Raw genomic sequence first — 19,129 nt, 5'->3', positions numbered from 1 at the left:
CCAAATCCTTAATCTGTGCTGCTGCCTGCTGTGTTCACTGACTAATGCACTTTCTGCTCTGTTTATTCTTAGCAGGCAAGTCAGCTGTGCCTGTAGGAAAGACTCAAATCCCTATATCAAACTCCGCCTTTGAAACAGCTGAAGGCATTTTTCTGAGACTATAGAAGACATTTGGGACCACTGTGTCATTTTTGCTCCATGTGGTGAAAGTAAAACAAAAAAAAGTTTCCTGTTTTAACTCTAGTTAATATTCCTGGTGCGTAGTCCTGCTGTATGTTAGCTAAAGTTTGAAGTGAAGCTTGGATGGTGATGATGTGGGAGGAAGAGAAGGAACTGTTTGATGAGAGCGAGGAGGAGGTGGCAGGGACCAGGGGAGCAGATAAGGGGGAGAGGGGGGGAGAGTGAGGCATTGTGTTAGTCTGGGGAACAAGGGAGGAGAGCTGAGATGAGCTGTTGCCATGGGAGGAGAAGAGGATGATGGGTGGGCTCTGCCAGCAGGCGTGGGAGGGAGAAGAAGATGGGGATGAGGGGAGGAGTGTGTTTGTAGCACAGGGGGTTCTGGGATGAACAGAACTGCTGGTTATGTAACTGCTGTATTTGGGTTTTAATGAACCTCTCTCTTCCTGTTCACTGGCTACTGAGCTGTTACTGTTGGCAGGAGAAGCGCAGCATAAACACACACACACACACACACACACACACACACACACACACACACACACACACAAAGTTCATTTCTCAAACTCTCTTAAAGAAACACACAACACATTCATTTCAGGAATGAATTCCCCGAGTGTGAGAGCTCTATTCAAACTGCACTGTAGCAAAGTTTCTACTCTGGATTTGGGTTTTTATTTGTGCATGGGTGAAGCCCATCGCTGTGTTTATTCGCCTCTTGTGCACAGTTTCGCCTTTCTTCGCTTTCATGTGTCGGTGAGCTTGCATGTGTGACTGAGGAGGGTTTCATGTAGGTTAAACTTTGCAATTAATTTTTCCAGGGCTTCCCTGGTGTGAACAGAGAGCGCTCAGAGCACAACTGGAAGGCACGTGTGTCTGCGTGTGTGTGTGTGTGTGTGTGTGTGCATGTGTGTGTGTGTGTGCATGTGTGAGAGTGTGTAAGTACAGGTATGGGATGCTTCTTTCCACCTCGAGTCCACTGTGTCAATATTTACTCGGTATTCTGAGATTTGAAGAACGGGAACTTGTTTCAATATTTATGGATGTGGTAAAAAAAAAAAAATCATCACAGTCTTTCCAAAACTCTGGCTGTGTGCACGCATGCACACACACACACTCACACACGCCGCTTTGATACGGTCAAGTAATGAAGTTTATTGATACTAGTGGGCAACATATTTATTGATATTACTCTTTGAAAGTAATAATATCGGTTGTGGGACAAAGCTGAGACGTGGTTTGGAGATCCTCCAGTGTTTTTGGTTCTTTGGTTTCGTTGGCATTAGGGTGTTGGTTTTGAGTTTGTTTTGAAAAGACACGACAAATAGACTTGTGTTAGATTAGGAGGAACAGGGGACACGAGGGAGAGTGGCCGGGGGAAAACACAAACAGCTGGGATAGAATGAACAGACTTCCCTGTTCAAATGCCGTGTAGACAAACAGTGGAAGGCAAAGATTTGACAAAGATAAAATATCTCACCTCACCGCGTCGATAGTAAATATGTTCACTCACTTATTTGAATGTGGTCTTGTGTAAAAATGTCTAACAGCATGCAGCGCGGCCAACGAAGGAACGTGTTTGTCTTAGATTTGTTTCCATTTACTCGGTGGTTCTGGCAGCACTATTGTGATGAATATTCTCTAAATTGAACTCTCTGTGGTGGATTGGCTGGTGACAGTGAAAAAGACTTCCAGGAAGGTTTTCTTTAATAGGAAGCAAATATGCGTTTGTCTTAATATAATATATTTCTGGTTTGCTGCTGGGAAGAAGATGAGCCCATTAGGAATTTGGAAATAGAAAATGCACTTTTTGGGTTTATGGAAAATGTTCTGAACTTGTTTGCGAATGTCACTCAACTTGAATGGAGCGAGAAAGCCATTAGTGCTGAAAACAAGATTAATCAACAATTTTGAGAAGCGACGAATTGGTCTATAAATTGTCAGAACTCATGGCCATGATCTTTAAATTGCTTTTCTCCATCCAACAGTCCAAACTCATTCCATTACCGTCAGAAGACGAAACAACCCCAGTAAACACATTTGAGAAGTGGTAACCAGTACATTTGGGCTATTTTTCTGGCTTTAAAATGAACTGAAATAACCATAAATCAAAATTGATGATTACTTTTCTGATGATTGATTGTCTCAGATAATTTGTCAGCGCCATTAAAAGTCAAAAATGCAAAATATTCTTTTTTAGGGTGGGCATTTCTCCTTTATATGAGAGAGACAGGGAGGGGGGTCAACATGCAGCAAAGGACCCTGGGCCTCTCCATGAAGGGGTCAAACTTTCTGACCTTTGAAAGACTAAATGATTGAAATTGAAATTGAAACATGATAATGCCAAAAAAAAAGAAAAAAAAATCTGTAGTTAGGATCCCTAATTTGTCAGTTTTATTGGAACTGATCTTCTAGCGTTATAAGAGTCTGTATCACACAGAGCAGATAGCCGTTTTATCATTCCCCTTTTTTTTTAACATCCACGTCTCAACAGTCCACCTTTATAACTCTAATCATGTGGAAACACCGAATGAAAGATGATTGAACTTCATGACACCGTAAAAAAGTTCAGGTATGGTGATGGATGTAAAGCTCATCCAGCTCATGTTTGTGTTTGTCCTGCCAAGCAGACGGGGAGTTACATAACCTGACTGTGTGTGTGTGTGTGTGTGTGTGTGTGTGTGTGTGTGTGTGTGTGTGTGTGTGTGTGTGTGTGTGTGTGCGCGCGCGTGTGTTTGTGAATTTTGAAGTTTGTGTTGCATGAATAGCCAAAAAGCCCATTCCCAGAGATGAAACAGGAATAACATCTAGAGTATTTAATGTTCAACCAATCGCCACCATAACACACACACACACACACACACACACACACACACACACACACGTACACACACACTGATATCACAGCTTGTTCTGTTCAGCAGAAAATCTGTCTGGCTAGTTACTGTACAGCCTGAGCCCAAACTACCCCCCCCCCCCCCCAGACTAACCCCCTCAATTGCGGCTTGTTCGGGTCGTGCGTGTGGGTGGAGGTGTGTGTGTTGAGGAGGAGGAGGTGCGGAGGAATGCAGGGTTGGGTCGGGTGGAGCGGGATGTTGGAGGGAATGAAGGCTCTCTGTTTAGTGTGTATGTTGAGTCTATGGAGAGATTAAAGGTGTGTATGTGAGTATTGATGAAAGTGTGTTTTCCTACTGTGTTTACTCCGCTGGGGCCTTGCCGCCGACCTGACAGTGGAAAGGAGAGTGATGGGGAAATAGGCGGGAAGGTGAAGGTTGTTTTCTCGGGAATCTTTACCTCCTATTTATGTTTGTTGTGCTGTTCTGTGGTAAATTTGATCTCAAAATATATATGAAAGTCAAGGCTTTAAAAATATCCAACAAAAAAAGTGGGAAGGATGGGAGAAGAGACGGGTGAAACACAAAATGTTACGTATAATTCAGGAGCTGAACTGAGCTGAACTTCAGGATCCAGGAATTGGCTTGTATACTTCAAGTTATACAAAAATGCATGCTTATGCAAAAAAAAAAAAAAAAAAAAAAAATGCAAATACACACCTCCCAACGTGGCCAAACAGCGGGAACACTGTGGGCTGTGTACGGTGGCTCTCCTTCCACTTCCGCACCATAAATGTGTGTTTGCTATACGAGGGAACGCGGGGAGAAAAGAGGAATTCATGTTGGTGTTTATTTGAGCTTTGGCCAAATCCAACCTGGGGCGACTGCGTTGGCGCGCACCCTGCGCCAAACCCCAGCCGCTCCTGTAGCCCCAGCCCCACACACACACACACACACACACACACACACATACTGTACACACTCAGGTACACGAGCACACATACAACACGGATTTTACTACTTTCTCTCTTTCACACACGCACACACATGCATACCTGTCCATCCTAGCCATATCAAGGTGTGTTTGTCTTTCCTTGCCCACCATTTAAGGTCCTCCCAGAGCAGGTATTTCCCTCTCTTATTTCTTATTCCACAGACACACACACACACACACACACACGCTATGGGGATGGGGGGGGGGGGGGGGGTCTGTGGGCCAAGTGTGTGAAGCACTTGCATTGATAACCTGGAGCTCAGAGTCACTCAGTCTCACTTTGTGGCCGTTCCCCTCGCCTGGAGCTCCCTTCGCCCTGCACTGTCTCCTTTCTGGCTCCTCACTCTAGGACTGTCTGCGGACACACTCGGACCCCCTTCGTCACCCCTCTGACGCTGTCGCCATGACTCCTACGCCGCTGTTGTTCCTGCTGCTGCTCGGCCTCACGGGGGCTCAGGCCACCGTGGACCTCCGCACGGCCGCCGCCATGGGTAAGACGATGACCTTTAACCCTTAAAGTTGATTCTAATTACAGTTGAGAACAGACTTTGATGGTGTGATACCTGACATCTAGCTCTGGTTTTTCTTATACTAAAAAATGTATATGATATTGTGAGGACAGTAAACCTCAGACATGATAAAGCTAAGTTAATAGTTGGCTTTAAACGGATGTAACAGCATTTTAGAGGACTAACCCTCTGGTTTAAGTTCAGTCTTGTCCATTTATGCAAGGACAGGATGATGTGTGTGAGCTAGCTGCATTGCTGTGAAGTTGTATAAATTCCCAGAGGTAACAGAATTGAAGGAGCGTAACGGAAAAAGTGAAGTTTCATCTTGTTTTATGTCAAAATTGGTTTGGATAATTGCAAAAGAATAGAACTTATTTTCAGCGTTTTTTAAGCGATTAGTCAACCAATATTAAAGACGGCAGTGTTTTTGTGTCGTTGCTGGTGTTTGGATGGTGTACGTGCACAGTTTGAATGGTGGATTTCGACAGTTGTGTGTGTGTGTGTGTGTGTGTGTGTGATAAGTGGATGGGAGAAAAACTGAAGGGAGGGAGAGAGGTGAAGGGTGAGAAGGGAGATCAGTGACGTTAAACAGACACTGGACGTTTTAATTAAATAATTTAGCAAGATCTCAAATGCCTGGACCCTCACTGAAAACCCAACACATCTGTCTGATGCAGAACGTTTTGTTATTATGTATTACTTTATTTCTCTGTCACAAACATTACGTAGCTCCATTATGCGTTTGCAGCTGAACAGTTGTTTTTTTCAGCAAAAAAGCTTGCATCAATATAATGAAAATATGAACTCGAGAGCGTTTTCCTGAGCTTTCAACCACATCTCACATTCTTTCTGATTTGGTTTGTTTTTCATTTTAATAATAATAATTAATTAATATTATTGTCTAAGAGTTAAAAAAACTGTCCTTCCCTTCCTGTCCTTTTTTTTGCCACGCATTTCTCCATCTCTCCCTCCACCCAAACCTTTCTCCACCCTTGTTGCCTCCCTGCATCCTGTTTTTCCCATTTCCTTCCACTTTCTCACCAGCCTCCATCCCCTCCACCCTCCCTTCTCCCATCAATACCTTTGTTCTCCCCATGCTCCTCCCACCCTGCCCACTTTTCACCCTTCTTCATACATTTTTTTTTCAAATCCATCTCCATTTCTGGATATTTTTGTGGATGTACAGTTGTGATGCAAACTACTAATATATGAATCCATAATAACTCTCTGTCATCCTTTCTTCTTGTGTAGCGGCAGGTTTGTGCAAAACCCGTCCCACAGACATTGTGTTCATCATCGACAGCAGTCGGAGCGTTCGCCCCTCGGAGTTTGAGCAGGTCAAGGTCTTCCTGGCTAAGGTCATCGAGGGGCTGGATGTCGGACCCAACGCCACCCGTGTGGGAGTGGTCAACTATGCCAGCCGCGTCAAGAATGAGGTATGGTGCTCTGCTAGCCTTCGCTGAGCAAAGTTTTTATTTATTTGCCAAACTATTTAACATGGCTGACCTTACTATAACGCAACTATAGGTGTCTCTGAAGACACACCGAACCAAAGCCGGGCTGATTAAAGCTGTGACCAAGATCGAGCCCTTGTCCACTGGAACGATGACCGGCCTGTCCATCCAGTTTGCCCTGAATGTGGCCTTCAGCGAGTCCGAGGGCGCTCGTGTCAAATCTCCTGATATCAGCAAGGTCAGACACACGTTTCTATGCATTCGCACGTGGAATTGAACTCATCCCATCATTATGATATTTAATCTAACTATGCTTCCTTCCCAGGTGGCCATCATTGTGACAGATGGGCGCCCCCAGGACAGCGTGAAGGATGTGGCTCAGCGTGCGCGGGATGCCGGTATTGAGATCTTTGCCATCGGCGTGGGCCGTGTGGACATGAGCACCCTGAAGCAGATGGCCAGTGATCCTCTGGACGACCACGTGGACTACGTGGAGAGCTACAGCGTCATCGAGAAGCTCACCAAGAAGTTCCAGGAGGCCTTCTGTGGTAAGATGGGCAGAGATAGAGGAAAGAAGAAGAAGAAGGGAGCTTAATTGTAGATGCAGAAAACGTAGTCCTTAGTGTTGGTAATAGACAAACATGTTTGAAAGGAAGGGGTCATCATCATTATCCTTTATCACCGTGGAGAGAGCTGTCCTCCTATACTGATGGTAAGGTGTTAGGACTGTCATCTTTTCATTCCTCCATGTTGTTCTCTCCCCATTTTGCCCTGTTCGCCCTCAACGAGGCTACAGTTGATTTACAAGCATTCAAACTCGTTAAATACTCCTGGTGCACGAGGGCATTAGGGCAGGAACAACCCCAAGGAACGAAATTCGCTCCTGTTCTTCAGTCAAAGCTCACATAGCCGAGAGGCGAGACCGATCTCTCTGTAATTGCCGATCCATTAGTGACAATCATTAAACCTCTAATTAGTGACACCCTTTGGCTCTTCCAGTCTGCGGTGGCTTTGACTGCTGCCCGCCAATCGCGACGCAGCAGCCAATCTCTCCGCAGACGTTTCGCCCCAAAGGCAGAGCTGCATGTTCACAGCGCTGGACTGTTATTGGACGAGTCTGTGTCTCACAGATGAGCGGATCTCGCTTATTTGAGGAACACTCCAATCTTTTCCACCTGTTTTGTTTTAAGGATCCACTGAGATTCACGCACGTGTGCAAAAACTGCTGGCTGCTGGTCTCAGTGGATCATTAAAAATCAATGCTAGATTTTTCCCTATTTTCAAACTGACATAGTTTCATTCTCTCCTTCTAACGTCCACCACCCCCCCTCCCCCCCCTCTTTCTGTGTGTGTTTGTGCCTCAACAAATATTCCGCTGTGTGTACGTGTGTTCTGCACACACATGCACACACACACACACAGTGTCGGACCTGTGTGCCACCGGGGATCATGACTGTGAGCAGGTATGCATCAGCTCCCCCGGATCATACAAGTGTGCCTGCAAAGATGGCTTTACCCTCATGGACAATGGTCGCAGCTGCAGTGGTGAGTGTGTATGTGTTAAGTTTGTGTGTGTCTGTGTGAAGTTATTTGTCCAAGTGCGACCACCGTGCTGTCAGAGTAACATGCCCATTGTTGTGTTGTCTGACATCACCAGCTTGCAGCAACTCGGCCACCGATGTGGTGTTCCTGATCGATGGCTCCAAGAGCGTGCGCCCCGAAAACTTTGAGCTGGTCAAGAAGTGGATCAACCAGATCGTCGACAAACTGGACGTGTCCGACAGCAAGGCCCACGTGGGCCTGGTTCAGTACTCCAGCTCAGTCAGACAGGCACGTGTTCGGCATTTCAGTGCCACCTGATAATCAGCCTCCTTCTCGTCCGCATCGGCATCATGTGTGTTTTCGCCTCCCTCCCGCAGGAGTTCCCCCTGGGTCGCTTCAACAACAAGAAAGACCTGAAGGACGCGGTGAAGAAGATGGCCTACATGGAGAGGGGAACCATGACGGGCCAGGCTCTCCGCTACCTGACAGACAGCAGCTTCAGCCCCGGTCAGGGCGCCCGGCCTGGAGTCGCCAAGGTGGGCATCGTCTTCACCGACGGACGCAGCCAGGACTACATCGGAGATGCTGCCAAGAAGGCCAAGGAGCACGGTGAGAGGGTGGATCACTTCTTAATGCACGGCTGTAGCATTAGTAGATACAATCAGTCAGATGAGGGAAACCTGTGTGTGTTTATGTTCCAGGTTTCAAGATGTACGCCGTTGGAGTCGGCAACGCAGTGGAGGATGAGCTGAAAGAGATCGCCTCTGAGCCGACCGGAGAGCACTACTTCTATACTGCCGACTTCAAAGCCATGACCCAGATCGCCAAGAAGCTGCAGATTAATATCTGTCAAGGTGAAACGTTTAAAATACTTGTGCTATTACTGGTCATTGCAGCATACATACCAGTCCAATGACTTGAACCTGTGCTTTCTGTTCCAACAGAGGAGGACCCTTGCGAATGTGACTCACTCGTAAAGTTCCAGAAGAAAGTAGAAGACGCTCTACAGGCACTGACAAAAAAATATATCCTTTACAACGGGTGAAGGGATGTGATGTTGAGAGGGACGTTTTTCATGCATATTTTCTGTCTTGCACATCTTCATTGTTGCTGTTCTTGACAAAACCTTACTAGAGAGCATGTCGAAGAGGATCGCCATGCTGGAGAACAAAATCGTCTGAGGACTCACCTCCCACTCTTTCCTATACATCTGCACACCCACTCACGTACACACACAGAAACACACACAGAAACACACACAAACAACTTTTTACTTCCTGTAAAATACTGAAGAGGAACCTGCGTGTGTGTGAACCCTGACCTCTGCTTGTATCCTGAGCTCTGCCCTCTCCTCTCTTGGTCCTCCTCCACCCTTGGGTCTCCTGGGACACGAAGCGCCGGTTGCCATGGGGACCATGCCTTTGTGTGTGCTCCGAAGGTCAACCTCCATAGCCAGCCTGTGTGTTTGTTAATAAAAGTCTTCCCTCATAGGGAAACAGTGACAGTACACTGAAGGGTTTTTCTTTGTTGCTGCCACAATGTTGAACCCCAAAGAGTCTGTGTGTTGTCATGTCAAACCCTCACTTGTTGGTCTGTTTATCTGCCAACATCATCTTTCTGCCTCTCCCCTCTTGTATCTGGAGGCTTACACTTTTTTCTCTTAGACCCACACCTATCTAATATTATATATACACACACACACAGGTAAATTAATATAAGATATATGTCTGATAATAAGGGTACACCCTTGATGTTTTTTATTTTCCTAAATAAAGGTTATTCAGGAAGTACATATTATAAATTGTGAAACTATTGTATACACACAGACTCAAAGCAGTTCTTACTTTTACACAGTTTTAGTTATTTAAATATCAAGTCATTATAAAAGGTACAACAAATAACCCCTATGGCTTCAAAACATGGCCCCCAAGGACCACAAGGGCTTGACAGGTGTATCCCAGCAAAAATGGTGAATTGGTAAGTATGGTGTTCACATTTCACACATTATTAATTGATGAGTAAATTAGCTATTGGGCAATACTACTGTTGCCACAGTCATGTAAATTTGTTGCAAACACAGGTATACAACAGTTTTTATATTTTATTATATTATTTGACAATTCTCTATTCGTTTTAGCATAACAGTCAATTTAATCAATAAAAACAGTATACAAAGTGTATGGCAAAACCCCGCACATCCCTCACAATACACAATCCCTTCAAAACTAAAAAAAAAAGTTTCGCTACGTCACAATGACGTTGCATAAGAGGAAAAAAAAAAGCTTTCCAACTCAGAAGGACAGCTGAACGAAAGCAGCGAGTGAAACCTGTCAGTGTTTGGTGTTTCATGAAAGCTGATGTTACACTTTAAACTGTGCTCTAGTCTGGGAGTCCAGTCCAAACCCAAACCCCGCATCTTTGTTAGCGAGGCGGCGGTTAACGCCGAGCAGTTTGCAGCGTCTGCTAACGGCAGCTAGGCTAGCTTAGCGAGCTAACCGGCAGGCTTGTTCTCACGGTTAGGGAGCCGGATACAAGAGCTTTTGAGGAAGGCGTTAATGATCGATGGAGCAGATGGTGGTGCGGTGAACCGGAAACGCGCACCTCAAAGTATTAGGCACCAAAGGCAACGTTTGTCTCAAGCTAACGTTAACAGTTAGGTTGGTACTTTGGCTAGCAGTAGCTAGCGGCTGCTCTAAGCAGAGTGCTTCGGGGACTCGCTCGGAGTTGCTTTGGGACCCGCGGAGAGAGATGGCCGGTAACCCCGCGACAGGCGTCACCTGCCCGGCTAACGGAGAAAACGCAGGGCGACGAGGGTCCGGGTCTAGCCGCACACACCGCCCCCGGCTCGCGTCGGAGTCCGATGTCGAACCGACTGTCAAAAGTTTCGCCCGGCTGTGCAGCAGGGACGAGGATGCGCGAGCGGCGGCTCTGGAGGAGCTCAGTCAAGGGGTGCAGGTGTGTTTGGGACTGGACCGGCCCGGTTCGGCACGGCTGAGTAAACAAACGCTTCTGCAGCTGCTTCGGCTTTCCCAGTCGTGTCCGCTGCCGGAGGTCCGGGGGAGAGCTACGGAGCTGCTACAAGCCGCACAGGTAATGTTGGGGTACTATTTCACTCTTTTCTGCGTCATAATCGCTGCAGGCTAGCTGGGACACACAATCCTACTAATGCAACACCAAACAGGGCATATTCTCCTTAAACCTAAGACTTTCGCTCGTTATTATGAAATTCCAAGATTTGGGTGAATGATTGATTAGAAGCGGTGATAGCTTTGAAGCCGATCGGTCGCAGCTATCAGCTGATTACCGCTTTCTGTCAGATTGCTGCACATTTCATCAGACGTTGAACTGTGCGGAGGTGATGCAAGACTGCTGCGGTGTGTGCACAAACAAGCAGGCCGGACACGCCCCCTCCAGTCCCGATAAACACATCAGACACACACCCCCTCCCCCAGTCACAGCCCAGTATAGCCGCTGGGAATAAACAGTCCCTTTTATGCGTCTTCTCCGTTGGAAGTAACACGCTGACCGACGATCTTTCGATGATGTCGGTGAGTTTACTGTAACGCCTGGTTTGCTACAGTTTAAAGTAAAGTCTGGTATACTTTAAGGGGTTTAAAACGCTATGTAGATGTGTGAAATACCTTTTATTCATGTACTACTTTACGTGAGTATTTATTTTTCTGACAACTTTTGACTTTTACTTTTTTAATTTAAATTTAGAGGCATAATCGATTTTTAAAAATGATTAATATGACGGGAGATTCCAAAAACAGCCAGTAGAGATGTCCTTAATAGTGATATTATAATTTGAGTACATTTCAGAGCCTGTACTTTACTTTCACTTTTATTGAGTAAAGTTGAATCAGTACTTTTACTTTTCCCGTCTTTTTGAACTCAGGTATTTGTACTTCTTCTTGAGTTTCGAATGTCTACAAGTACTTTGAACACCTCTGTCGAAAACAAACGCTTATCAGCAATTATGATTGATTTATTGGTATTCAGTTTTCAAACATAAATGCAAAAAAAATGTTTCATTTTCTCAGTTGATTTTCTTTGTCTTATGTGATCATATGCATCTCTTAAGTTTAGGAGTGTTAATCAGACTAAATAAGTAATTTATCCTTGGCTTCGGAGAAGTGTGACAAGCATTCTTCACTGTATTACGGCATTTAATGCAGTAGGTCAAACGATTGCGTGAGATGATTCAGTTAGATTAATCAGAGACAAAATTAGTCCTTTATCTCTCTGTGTCTCTCTTTTCAGGAACAAGGAGTTGAAGTACCTCGGGCTCTGGCTTCCGGCCCAAGCGCCTTTATTCCTGCAAAAGTGGTCTGTTTGCCTCATTGTTATAGATCAACTTTTATGTTAGACGTCCAAATAAAAACACTTGTTTAAAATTGTCATCCAGATACATGTTTTTATATTTAATTATATTGCTGTGTTTTTTTTCAATAGTAAATCCCAGGGTTCATCATTGCCCCACGTTGGCGCACAGTCGGCCTCCATGTCTAGTTTTGAGATTTTGTCTTGAAAAATCAGTATAAGCAGTGTCGCTGACTATTCTGCCCCAAATCCTGTTGCTTCATGTCTTAAAGAGAAGCAACACTAGATATGTGTTGCAAAAGCTGATGACTAAAAAATGCTTATTCCATATGTGACTCACACCAACCTTTCTACTGGAGAATGTGGGAGTGTAGTATTAGCCGTAGGCTGGAGGAGAACCGTTTTTAAGTGAATCCTCTTTGATGTGTCCTCAAGCATCATAACAATGTAACATGAGTTTAGTTGTCAGGGAATCAGTTAGCAACGTTGAACATGAGTTTTGTCTTTTTTTCTTCAGATGTTGAAAGACGGGCTGGACGACGACATCCTTATTGAATCTTTCCTTTCATTGGGTCGTGTGGACCACGTCACCATGGTGATGACGATGCACCCCGCATACCTCAGCTGCTTCCTGAGGACCCAGCATGCTTTGTTGGAGATGGACGGCCCCTTGCCCCGTCACTGGAGACATTACATTGCTGTTATGGTAAGAAAAAAACACTGTATACGACTGCTAACTAGTGACACCTATCACAGCTTTACTGCAGTAAGGGCCTCATGTGAATTCCTGGCTGTAAAACGTTACATATATCTTAAACAATAAAAAAAGAAATCCCTTCAAATGAAGATCCGCAAAGTGCTGGTGACTATTTTGCAATCAACTGAATATAAAATAGAGTCAGCAGTTTGCAAACACTTCCTTGCAAGGAGAATGTTGTTGTCATTGATAGCTTGAGTTTCAATAAAGGCGTGTTTTATTGCTAGTCTCTTTATATTTTGATTTCCTCATATACTCAACTCCCACATCAAAAACAACAAGCATAACATCTTAAATACTGTTCATATTGTTCCTTGATATTAAGCATTATTTACTGTAGATGTATTTATGTGTGCCAATAGTCTGACTCACCGGGAACGGACTGTGGCCACATATTTCAGCCGCGCTCTCCTTCCCTTCTGAAATCTGCATCTATTTTGCAATGGAACCGTCGCTATATCACTGTGATTAATTGAAAGAAATATAAACAAGCAATGATAAAATGTGCAGCCAGCCTTTTTCTTTAGCGTGACCACGGCACTCTGAAACTATGAGGTCAATTGAGGTTGATTTCAGTCACAATTTTTCCGACTGCTGAGCTCCTGAAAAACTCCCAAGATGCTCCGCCTGTTGTTGTGTCGCTATTAAAACGGCTAACTGTGATGTCATTGGCCGGGCACATATAATACAAACATATTTATTGCTTCTTTCTTCTTATTTGATGTTTGACATGCAACAATGTAGTGAATGTAAATGTTGCAGAGTTCCTATTTAAAATATGGGGGCATATTCTTAAAAATGTGTTGCCACAGCATCCACTTTGGGAACCACTGATTTAAGGGACTACAGTGTATACAAAAGCGCATAAAAAAAGCACATTTCAAAAGCAATAGAAATCCAAAGGTATTTTGAGGTTGTAGGAACCTAGAAATCATGAAAGATCTGGAATGATCTTTACTTAGTATAAAGATGACAGATGCAAAATGGACTTGGCAGGTCATTCTCTGCTTGAGGGTTGTGCAGCTACTAACAGGATCTGCCAAGACTGCAATCCTCTCATAAACATTTAATAACTCTCATGGCTCATATATTCATCACATTAGCTGCCCTTTCACTTCAGAAATGCCAGTCATTAGACTCAAAATGATCCATTCGTTGGAGAAATGTACTTGTGATGCTTTAGCCTCTGAGCCCTTTTTGCATTTATGAGCATTGGGAGGTTTCTTATGCGTTATGATGTTGTGATAGACAGGCCAGTCATTGAGCTTTGTTTTTTAATGGATGGCGGGGATGATGTTTCACAGGCTGCAGCTCGACACCACTGCTCGTACGCCGTGCAGCAGCACAGCGCCGGCTTCCTCGAGGCTGGAGGCGAAGAGAGCTGGCTGAGTGGCATCGAGCACGCTCCCACCAAACTCCGCAGCCTGCAAACACTCAACAAGCTGCTGGCACACAGGCCCTGGCTCATCACACAGCAGCACATCCAGGTCAGACACCCACCCGCCCACCATCTCAATCGCTCACTGTCTGCCTCCCTCCCTGGCTCTCACTCTCCTGTTAGCGCTCTTGTTCCTAGACTCTCTTACAGGGAAATTTAGCAGCAAGGATTCATATAAAGGGGACATGGTTTACAGTCCAGTTCAGGATGAGATTCTAAAGTACAAGTAAACAATCTAGGCAATCTTTGCAAATGAGAAATCAGTGTCATACTGCCTGCTGTTTTAACACAGGAATGGTAACATGGAGGGCAATCTATCAATCTTGGTCCTCATAAAAGGCACTTAAACGATGACCGGAGGGTAACAGTTCAAGGAGTCTGAAGGGGGCTGGTCTTGGCACTCCAGAAGGGAAATATCTGCTTGTTATGCAGGTCTTTTAGCTGAGTGTGACTCCTCCCTGAAACCTTACTGAGCCTGTTTTTGTTGTTCCCACACCAGGCGACAATACGGAACATTACAGATTCAATAACACTGTGTGCCATCATATAATAGTTATATGATTTCATACATTCTGACTGGGCTGCATCTGAAATGGCTTGGACCCTCTGTCTGTCTGTCTGTCTGTCTGTCTGTCTGTCTGTCTGTCTGTCTGTCTCAAATTTGAAAAAAAGTCTTGTCCCTCTATTGGAAATAACCCCCAAATCAAGCCCTCATCCAATAGTTCCTTGGACTCCTGATTGATGTAACTCTACGCTGGGAAAAGTCATATTTGGTTTGTTTACAGTAAATATCTAAATCTAAAAGTTCAAAGTTTTGTTCATCAGGACAGCTTGATTTATCCTTACCTAATACACGGCAATATCATTTAAGGAGCTACGTATCTCACTCACCTTTTGGTAAGATTTATACTTTATGGAAAAAGGTTCTGCCGCATTTAGGACACTCAGGATATCGAGGCCTAACAGTTTTCTTTTACAGAGATATACTTCAAACTTAATTTTTAAGTCACAGGAACAGTGACATTAACACTGCATTTCAGTCTACCTTGAGCAACCTTTTTAAATATAGATTTGTGTTGTCTGACGAACCAAAGTATTTGCACTGATTATTTATTTGGACAGACCACAAGTGTATTGCACACATATGCTAACTCTTACTCCATCCATCCATCGTCTACTGCTTATCCTGTATTCAGGGTCCCGGTGGGGCTGGAACCGATCCCAGCTGTCACTGGGCGAAGGCAGGTTCACCCTGGACAGGTCCCCAGTCCATCGCAGGACACTCTTACATCATTTAGAATTTATGCTTATGCTTGATACACGTTGCTTACTTTATAGTTGCTTTTTTAATGTTTGCTTATTGGATTACGTCAGTCGATTATTTCAGTTTTGTATTTGCTTATTTGCTTATAATGTTCATTGAGGCGACATTCCTCTTATAAGCCTGGAGCTTTTTTTTTGTGCTAAAGTCAGCGTGCTAACTTGGTCACCTGTGAGGTAGTCAGCTGGCTCTAATCTGAAACCACGCTACTAATCCTACACTCTGTCCATTTCAGGGGTATATAAGTTTATACTCTTCGTTTAGTGTGTGAGCATGATAACCGTTGTAGCGCTAAACACAAAGTGCAGCTTAGGCTGATTTGAATGTCATTAGTTTTGCAGGTATTTGTTTAAGAACCAAGAAAGTATTGGACACATTTTGATGATAAAAGGTTAATCCGACGGCATTACAATTCATCCTGAGGGGGAACATGAATGTCTGTGCCAAACGTCATGGCAACGCCTCTTGTGAATGGCCCTGACGTTGCCAGACTCGCTATATGCAACTTGACTTGCCCATCACCTGCCCCTCTGCCCTCCAGGAGCTGGTGTGTCCCGGTGCAGAGCCTCGCTGGTCGTTTGCTGAACTCATCCACGCTGTGATCCTGATGGCACATGCTCACTCACTCTGCTCGTTCGTGTGGGGATGCGGCTTAAACCCTGAACCCGACCACATCGGAGGTTATACCTTCCAGCTTCCATCGCCCGGTCACCTGCCTCGTAGCCCCCGAAGCCCTCATAGCCCCGCTCATGAGGATGGCAGACAAGAGGTGAGCCAAACAACAGATCTGACAAAACTTAACAATGTCAACAGAATATCAAGGTCGTTTCACCAGTCGTGCCGGTTTAGTAAAAAGTCACTTTGTACAGTTTATTCACTGTTGGAAAAACAAACAAACTAAGTAAATTCCTTCTCCCTACTCTCTTTTCATCCACTCCAGTTGGTTGACGGAGCGGTCGAGGTGGAGGTGTTGATGCAGAGGATGGCGGAGCTGCAGCAGCAGGAGGAGGAGTGCACCCAGGAGGAGATGGTTACTCGCTTCGAGAGGGAGAGGAGCGAGAGCATACCAACCGGTACAAACATGCCTCTTCATCCCGGTGAGTCATTCACTTTGGTTTGGTATTTGTTTACTCACCGTTTCCTCCCTTTTTGGTTCGTTTGTTTAGCGGTTGTGCGAGGAGCACCGCCTGACTTGGTGCGGTGTCTGGTGGAGGAGCCAGAGTTCAGATACGAGGACTTTGCCCCCAGAGGAGAGCAGTCGCCGCCCACCATGAGAGCGCAGGTAGGTTTGGAGCATTTCTGCTGGTCCAGGTTTTGATTACAACACACATGTCAGAGTTGTTTGTTCACACTTTTGACAACACAGTGGCTGCTGATTGATTGTTTTACGTTTCTTCGACCTGTGTTGGTTGATGTTGGTGTCTGATGTGTGCAGGACTATTCATGGGAGGACCACGGCTTCTCTCTGGTCAACAGACTCCTGCCAGACATGGGCCAGCTCCTGGATGAAAAGTTCCAGGTACCTTCCATTAAAGCCCAATTCCCACTGGAAAAAAGTCCTTACATCTGGCTTTTGTCTTTAGAGGAAAAGTTACTATTCTACTCATTAGTAACCCTGTTTGCCGCTTCATGCGGGACATTGAACGGGATGAGCCCCAATCAGACAGAGACGGGCTGCTACAGGCACAACCGCTTCAAAACGTCAGGCAAAACAGCATGGTGCCTGTGGAGTGGGGCTGCATGCACACCACCCGGGCCGTCAAATGTGATTAACGGAAACAAAAGTCAGTGCAAGTCTGCAGCTTGCACTGAAAAGTTGAGCGTATTTTAAAGTTTATGCATATATATTTAAAAAAAAAACCCTAGAAAAGTGAAAGTTATAAAAAATAGAAAAGGCGAATCCACTTAAAAGAGAGACAATTTGCATAAAACTGCATAAAAGAGAGAGACAACAGCATGAAGCAACTGACCTGCTACTTCCTACTTCCTGCATACAGACTGTGGTCCCTGGTCTTACACGCCATGACCATGTTTGGATAAACTTACAGCTGTGAGTCAGCCAAGAACGGGAACCAAAGTAGAAAAAAATGTACAAAACAAAACAAAAAAAGAAGAGGGGGACTTTTAATTTCTTTTTATTTAGTTTCTTGTTTTATTTTTAATAGAAAAGTTCATTACACTAATTCTATGCATAGTAGAGATGGCTAGATGTGCTTCATATAAGTGCCATACGACTTCAGTATGTCTGTATGGTAAAGGTATCCTACTTTGAAAATTGACTATATTGAAGAAAGAAATAATACAGAAATGCACTTTATTTATTTTAGTTGGCAGATGCAGGGGTTGGCTTGAGGATGCGTTAGACATGAGGTTCGGACATTTTTTGGGTGGAAATTTTATTAAATGGACCTTTTTGAATTAATTAATTTATTTATTTATTCCAATTGATGGAGCATATGATGAGAGATGTAACGCTGTCTCTGCAGGTTGTGAGTAACCTGACCTACCACAGGATGGCCATGCATGAAGGTGTGGACACTCACACTCTGAGAAAAGCTCTGTGGAACTACATCCACTGTCTATACGGGATACGGTCAGTGCCACGCCCCGTTAATAATCATGGAAACAACAAGGCTTTAAAGGTTTTTTTATATTATTTGTTTTGCCTCTGCTGTGTCACTCACTTTTTCCATCATTGTACCTGTGCAGCTATGATGATTACGACTACGGCAGTGTGAACGTGCTGTTGGAGCGCTCTCTGAAGGTGTTCGTTAAAACCATGGCATGTCACCCCGAGCAGACCACGGCACGCGATTACCACTCCTTCTGGAGGCACTTCAGACACTCGGAAAAGGTATGAACGTGCTTAAACACACACACACACACACAATTAAGGTATTACTAATTTGACATTTCTGCGTATATTCACATTTTCCTTTTTTTTAAAATATATATATATCACAAGAGAATAATTTGAATTACAGATTGGGCTTGAATGTGTGTCATCTAATAACCTGAAAGAAATTACATATTTATTGTAATATTAATTTTTTTTTTTTTTTTTTTTTGCAGGTTCATGCAAACCTAATAGTGATGGAAGCCCGGCTACAAGCAGCCCTCCTCTACACCTTACGAGCCATCACACATTACATGAGATGACACCCTCATGCACACATTTTTTGCAGATGCTGAGCCAGCTGTGACATACCACAGCCCAATGCATTACAACATGGACAGACAGTCTTACACACACACACACACACACACACACACACACACACACACACACACACACACACACACACCACAGTGAATGTTTTGTACATGCATATCTTGTGTTTCAGTGTTAATGTTTTGATGCTGCTTCGCGATATTTAAGATTTGTTACTTATTTTGCACTGAAATGTACCAGGTTTTAGTTTCCCCCGATTGAACCTCAAGTGTTGTGAATATCTTGCACATGTTTCTGTCCCACGCAGACATATCGTACATGCCAGGTATGCAGCTGGTATGACTAAATCATCATGATTTAAGTGTTTTGACATGTCTGTTCAGGCCAATAATCTATCACCCTCACCATGACTACTCATGCCTCGGTCCTCTCTGCCTGCGGCACGCAGAGGCTGAGATTTAAAATAAAAATGTGTATTTTTATATACAATAAAAAGTTGCTTATCAAAATCTAAACGGTGTGTTATATATGGACATCATAATCTGGCAAAAACAATCCAACAAAACATTACTTTGGCATCTGCTCTTTGATTTTTTTATTCTGATTTG

The 19,129-nt window shown here is 44.3% G+C and overlaps 2 protein-coding genes across 4 annotated transcripts; both read left to right on the top strand.

Annotated features, from left to right (window-relative positions):
* Window positions 1-4,234: 4,234 nt before the first annotated feature.
* matn1 (matrilin 1) lies at window positions 4,235-9,017 on the top strand. 2 transcript variants are annotated; one of them, XM_084031884.1, is made up of 10 exons: window positions 4,236-4,496; window positions 5,766-5,950; window positions 6,042-6,206; window positions 6,294-6,516; window positions 7,391-7,513; window positions 7,626-7,798; window positions 7,888-8,119; window positions 8,212-8,364; window positions 8,455-8,535; window positions 8,642-9,017. In XM_084031884.1, the coding sequence occupies exons 1-10, from the start codon at window positions 4,409-4,411 to the stop codon at window positions 8,689-8,691; spliced, it is 1,473 nt and encodes a 490-aa protein (XP_083888010.1). In that variant the 5' UTR covers window positions 4,236-4,408; the 3' UTR covers window positions 8,692-9,017. The 2 variants fall into 2 exon arrangements, with proteins under 2 accessions (XP_083888011.1, XP_083888010.1); XM_084031885.1 differs by lacking the exon at window positions 7,391-7,513 and having other exon boundaries at window positions 4,235-4,496.
* A 776-nt stretch (window positions 9,018-9,793) lies between these two features.
* sesn2 (sestrin 2) lies at window positions 9,794-19,022 on the top strand. Of its 2 annotated transcripts, none has more exons than XM_084032371.1 (11): window positions 9,794-10,600; window positions 11,774-11,839; window positions 12,351-12,539; window positions 13,895-14,077; window positions 15,891-16,118; window positions 16,290-16,422; window positions 16,516-16,631; window positions 16,785-16,868; window positions 17,836-17,942; window positions 18,059-18,203; window positions 18,422-19,022. In XM_084032371.1, exons 1-11 carry the CDS (start codon window positions 10,259-10,261, stop codon window positions 18,506-18,508), a joined length of 1,680 nt encoding a protein of 559 aa, XP_083888497.1. In that variant the 5' UTR covers window positions 9,794-10,258; the 3' UTR covers window positions 18,509-19,022. The 2 variants fall into 2 exon arrangements, with proteins under 2 accessions (XP_083888497.1, XP_083888498.1); XM_084032372.1 differs by lacking the exon at window positions 9,794-10,600 and adding an exon at window positions 10,940-11,058.
* The last annotated feature ends 107 nt before the right edge of the window (window positions 19,023-19,129 follow it).

The sequence above is a fragment of the Eutrigla gurnardus genome (assembly GCF_963514095.1).
Source record: "Eutrigla gurnardus genome assembly, chromosome: 17".
NCBI lineage: Eukaryota > Metazoa > Chordata > Actinopteri > Perciformes > Triglidae > Eutrigla > Eutrigla gurnardus.
The sequence above is the reverse complement of the archived record's forward strand: the minus strand, read 5'-3'. Positions and strand labels throughout refer to the sequence as shown.